This window comes from Entelurus aequoreus, linkage group LG09, assembly GCF_033978785.1.
Source record: "Entelurus aequoreus isolate RoL-2023_Sb linkage group LG09, RoL_Eaeq_v1.1, whole genome shotgun sequence".
NCBI classification, from domain to species: domain Eukaryota; kingdom Metazoa; phylum Chordata; class Actinopteri; order Syngnathiformes; family Syngnathidae; genus Entelurus; species Entelurus aequoreus.
The window spans coordinates 39,644,551-39,656,730 of record NC_084739.1 but is presented as its reverse complement, the minus strand read 5'-3'; the positions used below and the strand labels follow the sequence as shown (position 1 = coordinate 39,656,730).

Sequence of the window (12,180 nt, the reverse complement as noted above, 5' to 3'; positions counted from 1 at the left end):
TTTGTTATGCTAGCTCCTAGCTCCTCTGCTAGCTCCTAGCTCCATAGAACACGCCAATACAATTCAAACACCTGATCAACACACACAATCACTCAGCCCAAAAGACAGTTCACCTAACCCAATGTTCATAAAGCTTATATATTTTTAAAAAGTTACGTACGTGACGCGCACATACGGTCAAGCTATCAAATGTTTAGCAGCCAAGGCTGCATACTCACGGTACCTGGTATTCAGCTGGGAATGACTAAAACAGTAAATAAACACAAGACATATATTTACTCTATTAGCCACAACACAACCAGGCTTATATTTAATATGACACAAATTAATCCTGCATAAAAACACCTACGTCTTTGTTATGCTAACTCCTAGCTCCTATGCTAGCTCCTAGCTCCATAGAACACGCCAATACAATTCAAACACCTGATCAACACACACAATCACTCAGCCCAAAAGACCGTTCACCTAACCCAAGGTTCATAAAGCTTATATATTTTAAAAAAGTTACGTACATACGCAAAAAAAAAGTTGCGCACATACGGTCAAGCGATCAAATGTTTAGAAGCCAAAGCTGCATACTCACGGTAGCACGTCTGCGTCTTTGTCATCCAAATCAAAGTAATCCTGGTAAGAGTCTGTGTTGTCCCAGTTCTCTACAGGCGTCTGTGTATCGAAGTCAAAAGTCCTCCTGGTTAGAGTCTCTGTTATCCGAGTTCTTCCATCTTGACTGCATCTTTCGGGAATGTAAACAAAGACGTGCCGGCTGTGTACTGTTGTTGCTGACTTCGTTCGAAAAATACGTCCGTTTCGCACCGACAACTTTCTTCTTTGCTTGCTCAGCTTCTTTCTCCATAATGCAATGAACATAATTGCAACAGATTCACGAACACAGATGTCCAGAATACTGTGGAATTATGAAAGGAAAACAGAGCTTTTTCGTATTGGCTTCAATGTGGAAGGCATACCCGTGTTCCCCGGGCTACGTCACGCGCATACGTCATCCTCAGAGGCGTTTCGAACCGGAAGTTTAGCGGCAAATTTAAAATGTCACTTTATAAGTTAACCCGGCCGTATTGGCATGTGTTATAATGTTAAGATTTCATCATTGATATATAAACTATCAGACTGCGTGGTCGGTAGTAGTGGGTTTCAGTAGGCCTTTAAGTTATTTAGCTTTTATAAAATTGAAAAAGGATGTTGCTGAATAGACGATGTGTCTAATATTTTTTTATTTTTGACCATCCAAATATGTTAAAAAGTACACGTAGGACAGGGGTTTCTGTCCATCGTGTGTCTTTATCCTCTCTCACAGCACTGATTCTGTTCATAACGTTTATGGACAGAATTTCTAGGCGCAGTCAAGGCGTTGAGGGTATCTGGTTTGGTGGCTGCAGGATTAGGTCTCTGCTTTTTGCAGATGATGTGGTCCTGATGGCTTCATCTGGCCAGGATCTTCAGCTCTCACTGGATCGGTTCGCAGCCGAGTGTCAAGCGACTGGGATGAGAATCAGCACCTCCAAGTCCAAGTCCATGGTTTTCGCCCGGAAAAGGGTGGAGTGCCATCTCCGGGTTGCGGAGGAGACCCTGCCCCAAGTGGAGGAGTTCAAGTACCTCGGAGTCTTGTTCACGAGTGAGGGAAGAGTGGATCGTGAGATCGACAGGCGGATCGGTGCTGCGTCTTCAGTAATGCTGACGCTGTATCGATCCGTTGTGGTGAAGAAGGAGCTGAGCCGGAAGGCAAAGCACTCAATTTACCGGTCGATCTATGTTCCTATCCTCACCTATGGTCATGAGCTTTGGGTTATGACCGAAAGGACAAGATCACGGGTACAAGCGGCCGAAATGAGTTTCCTACGCCGGGTGGAGGGTCTGTCCCTTAGAGATAGGGTGAGAAGCTCTGTCATCCGGGAGGAGCTCAAAGTAAAGCCGCTGCTCCTCCACATCGAGAGGAGCCAGATGAGGTGGTTCAGGCATCTGGTCAGGATGCCACCCGAACGCCTCCCTTGGGAGGTGTTTAGGGCACGTCTGACCGGTAGGAGGCCACGGGGAAGACCCAAGACACGTTGGGTAGACTATGTCTCCCAGCTGGCCTGGGAACGCCTCGGGATCCCCCAGGAGGAGCTGGACCAAGTGGCTGGGGAGAGGAAAGTCTGGGCTTCCCTGCTTAGGCTACTGCCCCCGCGACCCGACCTTGGATAAGCGGAAGAAGATGGATGGATGGATGGATGGACAGCCGTGTGTGGAACTGTGTCTGTTTGCACGTCCGTTTCAAACGTGCTAAATAAAACGCAAAATAGTGCTCCCAAAACGGTGATGAGTGCTGATCGCCAGAGAATTGCTCAGACACAAGCATGAATACAAAAGACATCACAAAGTCCCCAATATCAATACAAAACAAACTACGTTTGTATCTTTGCACAATATTTATCGACAAAGATCTGACCAAGTTCCGTGATGAAGCTGACACGTTTGGATTTCTACCGTTGTTGCTGCTTGTCTGGAACAGTGTGTCCGTCGCTTAAGAGGTCCAACAGAAAACAATGACTCAGCAGTGGCTCGGGGCAGACCATTACATCCCTGCTTGGCACTCAGCATCAAGGGTTGGAATTGGGGGTTAAATCACCAAAATGATTCCCGAGTGCGGCCACCGCTGCTGCCCACTGCTCCCCTCACCTGATTGGTCAAATGCAGAGAATAATTTCGCCACACCTAGCGTGTTTGTGACAATCATTGGTACTTTAACTTTAACATTCATACTTTGTTATCCAGTTGCTGTTTAAAAGTCCAATTTTCGCAATTTATTTCAATTTTTTTTCCAGAGTCGATAGTCATTTTATGAGTACCGGTAGTCTTTTTATACTCATACCCAATGCTGCTTTATTGTAGCACATATGCCTCACTGTTGCCCCTTGCGGTGTGGCGGGAGTACTGCATACACAAGCAGCCCTAGTTTGAATGGTTTCATCAATACTATTTGGGTGATGTTTGGCAGGCAAAATGAAAAGCTTTGGCGGGCCGGATGTGCCGTCGGAGCCAAGTTGAATAGCCCTTAAAAAACAAAGTCGCTGTAACTCGGTTGCCTGCCCAGTGGCCATGTGGTTAGAGTGTCCGACCTGAGATCGGTAGGTCGTGAGTTCGAACCCCAGCCGAGTCATAACAAAGACTATAAAAGGGGGACCCATTACCTCCCTGCTTGGCACTCAGCATCAAAGGTTGGAATTGGGGGTTAAATCACCAAAATGATTCCCGAGCGTGGCCACTACTGCTGCTCACTGCTCCCCTCACCTCCCAGGAGGTGGAACAAGGGGATGGGTCAAATGCAGAGGGTAATTTCACCACGCCTAGTGGTATTTTAACTAGGCAGAAAACGTTGGCAGTTGTTGGTTTACCTGCATTCTTAGCCGCCGCGCATTAGCAGTTGTTTTTTTTATTTTTTTTTACTATTTAGAACACATTAGAAAGGAAAGATGTGTTTTCTTGTCTCATATAAGGAGAGTGGATGATGTGCATCAGTCCAGAAAGTTACCCTGAAGTGTTTATAATGCATTTGCCCAACATTGACACAACACAGCACAATAGGTATACAGGACTGAACACACATTAGGGCAGCAGTCTCTTGACATTTCATACTTTTTGGAGACATGCAGTCGAGGTGCATATGGGGTGACACCAAACCCTGCAGACCGAGTTCAGCGTCGTAACAGCATTTGTGAACCCCTTATCTCTGACATCCTGTATGTCTTTGCCTGTGCGGTCTTGTTCTGTGTGACATACCGGTAACCGATTGTTCCCTTTTTAGTATTTCCGCAGTGTTTCTCACATCATCCAGACCCACAGGACCAACCTCCTGATATTGATTGACAACCAAAGTAACAGCAAGGATGCTGCCAGGCTCTGTTTTCCTATGAGGCCTTAGCGAACACTTCTGACTGCACTTGAATGTAACATCAGCAGCCACATGGACATAGTACTACTTTACATCAACTTTTAAAAAATGTATTGTACTTAAAATAAAACAAATATCCTCTGTAAGTCCACATCTTTAATCATGTTATCAGGAACACACAATTTAATTATTCTGTCATCTACAAATAATGCTCAAACAGACCGGTTGCATAACAATAACAAATAGGAAGGCACTTTGTGTACAGTACAGTACCACTAGTAGGACTATGTACAATCAGAAATATGTTGTCTAAATTGGAGGAGCAAGATATTTACAGCGAGTTACAGACAGGGATGGTCCTTGAATGACACACACACACACACACCAACATTCCTGCAGTCAATACAGACAGCCTATGGCTGCTTTCGGAAATGTTTTGCCACAGGGGGCCACCAATCGAGATTGTCGTCCACATGGGATTAATGCGTCGAGGTAAAGGAAATAGAAAGTCCTTCTTTCATAGTGCAAGTAAAATAAACAAAACTGGATGATCATTTTCAAGTCAAATTATAGTAAACTCTTTGAAAACCACCGCCACCTCCAATCTATGCCAGATTTCATAAAAAAGTATTTTATCATTCACGGTTATGACAAACCATCGCTATGTAAAAAATGTTTTAGGAATATCCACTGTTAAATAAACGCATGAAAATATATCAGTCACAGATAATACGAGACTCGCATATTATTTGGAGTATGTACAAGAAATATTCCATTGGCCCAAAAATAAATTCAAATAAATGCATAGAAAGTATCTACAGGAGGCATAAATAAATGTTGAATAAATCAGCTTATTGTCATTTTTGTTTAGTTTTTTTTTTTTTACAACACAAGGTTTTGGTATATGTGGGTTCTAGCATCTTATTTCAATAACATAAATATTTTAGATACCACAATGTATCGCCTACCCGTACATTAACTCAGATTTATGTGGTTATTTATAAACATGGACAGTGTTTTCTAAAAAGGTGACAGTGTATTAAAATAAGCGTTTGCATAGACAAGAACAAAGGGTACAAAGAACCAACTGAAACATCACATTCTTGTGACTTCACAAACTCATCAACAAAGACTTTAAATGGAGCTACTCACAAAAGGTAAATGTTACCCTGAGAAAGTCCAGGATCTGAGACTTAAGACATGAGAAGCTGATTGTCATCGTTTTTGTGATTGCAAAGTCATCTTTTGTTTTCCAGTGTGCACCACATTCAAACGTTTTCACAGTTTGGCCTTTTCCAGTCCATCAAGTGTCGCTGGCGGTGGACCATCCACACCTCTTGCTTGTCAAACACTCTGCCGCAAAACCAGCAACTGAATTTTTTCACGACATCCCTGCTGGGAGAAACTGGATCCAACACCTCGTACTTCTTCCTACTGAGTCGCCGCAGTCTCAGTTTTAGGATGAATCTTTCCCGGATTAGGTTCTCCCCATGCCAGGGTGGTTGGGTATGAGTGTTCGTACAATTATTTGTGTCAGAGAGAGCGGTCAGAGTGGCACGAGACAGGATGACTTTTTGCACGTCTCCTTTGTACCGGTTGACCACCTGCATGATCCTGGCCACCTCCGGGATGTCTGCGTCTGGGTGATTGAGCACCACCACAGGCTGGTCTCTCACTGGACACCGTATCAGCTGTGAGGGGCTTATGGCGACCAATTTCAGATTCCTTTCCAGGCTTTTTGGTACAGGCTGCCGGTAGGGTACAAAGGCTGGCCATGGTTCCAGTTGGATGGCTTTCTCCGCTCCATTGCTGAGAAGGTTTGTGCAAGAGTCTGGAGACACTTCTCTACTATGGTCACTCTGTTCTATAGATTCTGCTCCAGAGTTCAGCATACCTAAAATTTGAGAAAGCCATTGAGAAACACACAAAAATAAATAAATGTTAAATCAAGGAAATTTAATTATGTGATGCTAATAAAAAAAAACAAGGACTTTTAAGCTCTGCATCTGCTCAATTTGCCTTCTCTATTCAAGCTAAAAAGAGTGAAAAAAACCTCACCATGCACCTGAAAAACATGACAAATGTAACAGTGGTGCTCTTGCAAAAGATTGGTTACTAAGCAACTAGGTATGGGCAATATGGTCTTAAATCTATAAACCACAATATATATGGCAGCCTCTTACAGTAACGATAAATATAAGATTTGGCAAATATATTATAAAACTGGTTACAAAGGCTCCTAATTTAGCAGCTGAAGTATGTGGTAACATATTGCAACATTTCCAGTAGTATTCTTTAATTGTAAGTATAACTGATCCACTTTTTAATTTACTGTTAATATCTGGTAACTTTCTGTTGTAAATGATTCCATCTACACTTCTATTTGAATGTATTAAGCACTTTTTATTCTGTTGTTTGGATACTTTACATTAGTGTTGGGCAATGTTTGCACTTAAACTTCATTAAATGATTACAGTAAACTGTAATCCGACAATATTAATTTAATATCAAAATGATTTCCGGATTCCCTTTTATTAGATACAAATAGTATAGTAAAGCCAAAAGTGTAAAGTAACGAAAAAAAGCAAACACTACTTTTGGCTGTTATTTCCTGAGTTTGAAAATAAAAACGCATAATTTTAATCAAATAACTCCAGTATCGATAATATACTGATACTATACTTGGTATTTTTAATGTTATTTGTATCAATCAGCACACCCATGTTTACATTCAAGAGGTCTAGTTTAGATGCTAGCTTTGCTTTTTTGTATTATATACAGTGTGTAGTGTAGCATTTTTCGCTATTCCTTGTCTTTTAGTCCTACAGGGATAATGATACTTGTAAGAAACAGTTTATTTTCTGCCACGTAGGCAAGGATCAGTCATTTAGAAGCTGCACTGTGGAGGAACATTAGCTGCAAGCAAGGACACTATATTGCTTTGAGGACACAGTCGTTTGATCGTCGCTGTCAAATTTGCATGACACACAATGCGTCATCAACATGCATTACGTCGATATGACGATAGTATTAAAAGCTCTATCGTCTATATTGTGCAACCCTATAAGCAACCAGTGTTACAACAAATCATTCACTTTGATTCCGATTGTTGGGATGACGATTTAATTCAGAATTGAGCCGCAATTCTCGCAATATTATTTGGTATAAAAATGTATAATATCTATTCATCCATTTTTTAGCGCTTTTCACTCTAGGGGTTGAAGGGGGGGCTGGAGCCTACCCAGCTGCACTCGGGCGGAAGACAGGGTCCACTCCTGGACAAGTCGCCACCTCATTGCAGGGCCAACACAGATTGACAGACAATATTTACACTCAGATTCACACACTAGTGCCAATTTACTGTTGACAATCAGCCTATGGAAGAAAGCCGGAGTACCCATGCAACCCTCTTAAATCAGAGAAAGAAATACAAAAGTTCCTCTTGGCTGCTGACATGCATGCGCACTTTCTGCTGGTGAATCTTTTTGCGGGTTTGAGTTCCCAAACACAGAATCCCACACATTGGTGCTTTTTTTTTTTAGCACAACCTCAAAATCATCCACCGTGGGGCCAAAGAAAGTTGCGAGTTGTAACATATTGCTGTGAGATTGCTGCGTCACAGTGTGACATGTGTTGTAAAGTGCGGTCTACGACATGCGTGTGATTGCATCATTTCATGTAAATAAAAATGTGCGCACACAGTCTGTGTGTGTTCTAGGATAAAATGCTAGCGTCAACGATAAAGAAGGTGAGAAACACTATTGCAGGGCTATTCAACTACATAAGGAAGAGGGCCGCAGTTTTAAGAACCCAAGGGCTCGGGGGCCGAACATCGAAATGTGGATGTTTCGTCAGAAAGTGCCTCCGCAGGTTTTATTTTTTTGAGACTGTCTACTGAATTGCAAAGTAAACTTATCAGCTTTCACACTACACTGTCAACAAATTATTAATTCTGCCCTCACTACTCGTTTCCAGCGTGTGCAGCTAGTTAAAAGCAGGAAGAAAAAGAAGCTCCAGGTTTTGTTGAGGATTGATGTTTCTTCTTTTGAATCATTTTCTTTCCTTAGTTTAATTACTTTACACTTTTTCCTTCATTTAGGATTGTAACACTGAAAATATAAACATTAAAAAACACAACAAAAGTATAACGTCTATTGTGCATTTCACTAAATAACAGATTTAGTGTTAATATATTCACACAACTACAAATGTTAACACAAAAAAAAACACAACATTCACGCACCAAACATTGTATGCGACTTGTCGTTGTTGCCCTCCACTGGTCAAATGTAGCACTACATGTATTAAACGAGGATTGATCGTTACTCTCAGACAAAAAACACTACCACAAATACAAAAGACATCACAAAGTCAGTAATTTCAATACAAAACTAAAATATCTTTATGCACAAATTATATCTACCGGTACTTATAAATGTTTGACCAAGTTTCGTGATGAAGCTTACACACTGAGATTTCTACCATTGTTGCTGCTTGTCGCTTAAAAGTTCCGCCAGAAAACAATGACTCGAGCACTTGCTCGGGGCAGAACAATCATACTTTGTTTTCCAGTCGTTGTTAAAAGTCAGATTTTTGCTATTTATTTTTTTTCCACAGTTGAATTACCGGTAGTAGTCTTCTACTCAACCCAGTGCTGTTTCACTGTGGCACATACACTATGCCTCGCTGCTGGCCCCCGCAGGGTCGCGTGAGAGCCGCATATATAATCAACCCTTGTTTCAATGGTTTTATCGAGCCTTTTTGGGTGATGTTCAGAGGGGCCAAATGAAAAGCTTTGGCGGGCTGCACTATTGAATACATCAAAAATTCAAGAAATTCCTCTCCTCCCTGGCCACTCAACGTACAGATTAGCCAACAATTAGTCTACAATAAAAAAGTTACAGTTGTGTAATTTATGTGTTTTTTTTATAGAATATGTATATTACATTGTTTTCTGCAAGTAAAACTATAATTATTCTCTAAAAAAATTGTTTTGTTTTAATATTGTTGTGTCTGGACTGGATTTACATTATTTCTTATGGGAAAAATTGCTTTGGTTGTCTTTCAGTCAAGTTTTCTGAACCTTTGCAACGGAGCACTAACAAAAATGGGTACCATTCTGGCGGTGGTTGAAATTCATGTGCTTAACATTTTTACATCTCATATAGGGCTGCAACAACTAATCAATTAAATCGATTAAAATCGATTATACAAATAGTTGGTGATTCATTTAGTCGTCGATTCGTTGGATCTATGCTATGCGCATACGCAGAGGCTACTTTTTTTTTTTCTTTCTTTTTTTTAATAAACCTTTATTTATAAACTGCAACATTTACAAACAGCTGAGAAACAATAATCAAAATAAGTATGGTGCCAGTATGCTGTTTTTTTTCAATAAAATACTGGAAAGGATAGAAATGTAGTTTGTTTCTTTTATCCGATTATTAAATCGATTAATCAAAGTAATAATCAACAGATTAATCGATTATCAAATGAGTTGTTAGTTGCAGCCCTAATCCCATACACTATATAGCAGAGGTGTGGACTCGAGTCACATGACTTAGACTCGAGTCATGAATTGGTTGACTTTAGACTCGACTTGACAAAATGTAAAAAGACTTGCAACTCGATTTAGACTTTAACGTCAATGACTTGTGACTTCACTTGGACTTGAGCCTTTTGACTTGACATGACTTGCTACTTTCCCCAAAACTCAAAGATTAAAAAGTTATTCAGACGCGCTCCGTAGCTTTCATTTTGTACGTGTCTGTCTATCAGCGTGTTGTGTGTGTCAGCGTGTGTGCTCTCAGTACAATAGCCAATCAAATTAGTTCTACGTTGTTTTCGTCACAAAGCACTCATCCAATCAAATTGCAGGAAAACCAACGAAGAAGAGTTGTCAAACGACGCGCCAGTGAGAAAAATATATGCCAAAGTTGGTTTCGTTCGGGTATAAAAACTACGACTTGGTCAACAAAAAACAAATTGCCGTATGCAAAACATGCAGTTCGAATATAACAGACGGAGACGCAACAACTTCCAACTTTGTTCGACATTTGAAAATGCACAAAGAACGGTAAGTTTTGAATGTAAGATAACGTTTATTGGCTAAGTAAAATGACTTTTATTTGCTGTGTAGTTAAATCAGTGAGGCTGTAAACTCACTGCTAACGCTATAACCATAGACATCTTATAAGTAGACGCAGCATCGAGCGCTACTGCCTACTGGCGCTGACGAGACGCGGGGCCGCCATCTTGGAGTGGTGATCCGCTCCACTCAGTGCAATTCATTTGGCAGGAGCAATGAACTGTCAGCGCATTTAATTCATCTTACCTCACTGAATACCACTGATTTTCACACGTTTTTTTGTCATACGTGTAGCTATGATAAAGGACACATGTTTTGGTGTGTTTTATTATTCATAGTTTGCTTAACAGTAATAGAATATTCTTATATGCTATAAGTGACCAGATGTCCGAGATCAAAACTGGGAATATAATCCCAGAGAAGGGGGAAAAAAACGGTCAGCTATTTTTAAGTTGAAGAAACAATATGATTAGGTTATATATACATGCGTATATCCTACATAAACAATGTATGAATACATTAGAGATATATATATATATATATATATATATATATATATATATATATATATATATATATATATATATATATATATATATATATATATATATATATATATATATATATATATATATATATATATATCTTATAGACTGTATCTGTTGCTGCTGCAGCAGCAGAGAGTTTATTCTGTCTTGACACTTTGTATTACATTCTTCCCTTAAATGATAATGTTTACAGTGATTGTTTTATATGTATTTTTTATGTATGTCCCTTTGGATAAAAGCGTCTGCCAAATACTTAAACGTAAACATATATAAACACCTGAAAGTCTTTATATCAGCTAAAACCACCAATCTGTTTCACTGGATTCAGAATAAAACCAAATTATGTCTTACCCAACAATGTTAGTATTTGAATATTGTTACTTGAAGACTTATTCCTGGTTACAATTATACTGTTAAGAAAGTATTGTCTTATATTTTGCCTAAAATGAGAATGCATCATAATCAGTGGCGACTGGTGAATTTTGTTTTAGGTGGGGCAGAAAGTTTGTAAACAAAAACCCTGTAGGGGCGTCATCCTCCCCCAGAAGATTTCTTTGTGACTTTCACATACAAATACTGAAGATCTTTGCTCTTTATCAACTCTGTGGTAATATTCTTTTCACAAAATACAACCAATAGTACGTTAATGTTAAATCTTACTTGTGAAAAGTAATCCCCCGATTCCTATTTTCAACAGTCCGCTCATTTGAGCAGGAAAACGCTGAACACCAGCCCGGCATCTTTGTTTTCTACCTGTCAACTGTCAGTTTAGGCTGCTCGCCGACTCCTCATCACCACTTCAAGATGGCGGCCAAATTGCTCGCGTCACAGCAGCCAATGCTACGTCTACTTATAAGATGTCTATGGTTATAACGTCATTGCAAACACGGCAATCTGTATTTCACTACCTTATTCATACTTTTTGTCAAGTGATTTTTTTTTAACCAGGGTTGCATGAGGACCTACACATAACGTTACGTTAGTCAATGTATCACACACAGTAACGTAACGTTAGACGGCGGTCAGCAGCACCGCATATTTTAGCCACCTACAAAAAGACAAACATAGTCAAATAAAGGTCAGTTAAAATGTATACTATATTAACAATATGCGTACATATTGCATAGGGCCCTGACATCTAAAAAGTACAACTCTGTTCATTGTTATGTTCATGTATTTGTTATGTTTTTCATGTGTACACACACATCAACACACATACAGTATGAGATGAGATCAATGAGATAAGGTAAGAACAGGATAGAAACTGCTGTGGAACTAGTTACAATGCAATATGCCATGGAAATACAATGTTAACACTTTTGTGCAAATAAGTACAGTTGCACTTGTTTTTATTAAATGTGTTTATTCTGTAAAGGAATGAGTTAAATGTTTAAAATGACTGGTTAATAGTGCTATTATTAAGTGCAATGTAAGCACTATTTTTTTCCCTGCAACTAAAAATGCACTTGTTTTAATAAATAAATACAGCGTTTGAAAAGCATACACAATCTGTGTAAATATATTAGTCTGTGGTTAAAAGGACTTGAAAGGACTCGAAATTCAAAATGCAGGACTTGGGACTTGACTTGAGACTTTCCAGTCTTGACTTTGGACTTGACTAGGGACTTGCCTGTCTTGACTTGGGACTTGACTTGAGG

At 39.8% G+C, this 12,180-nt stretch overlaps 2 protein-coding genes across 5 annotated transcripts in view; one reads left to right on the top strand and one right to left on the bottom strand.

The window, feature by feature from the left end:
- Positions 1–4,023, top strand: part of blnk (B cell linker) — an 82,141-nt gene extending 78,118 nt beyond the window's left edge. For all 4 annotated transcript variants that reach the window (XM_062058756.1, XM_062058755.1, XM_062058754.1 and 1 more), the window contains one exon: positions 3,800–4,023. In XM_062058756.1, the coding sequence (XP_061914740.1) occupies positions 3,800–3,916 (117 nt within the window). In that variant the 3' untranslated portion in view covers positions 3,917–4,023. The remainder of the gene's footprint in view (positions 1–3,799) is intronic.
- LOC133657432 (zinc finger protein 518A) overlaps positions 4,000–12,180 on the bottom strand; it is a 48,516-nt gene continuing 40,335 nt past the window's right edge. The window contains exon 4 of the mRNA XM_062058753.1: positions 4,000–5,780. Coding sequence (XP_061914737.1) covers positions 5,155–5,780 — 626 coding nt within the window. The 3' untranslated portion in view covers positions 4,000–5,154. The remainder of the gene's footprint in view (positions 5,781–12,180) is intronic.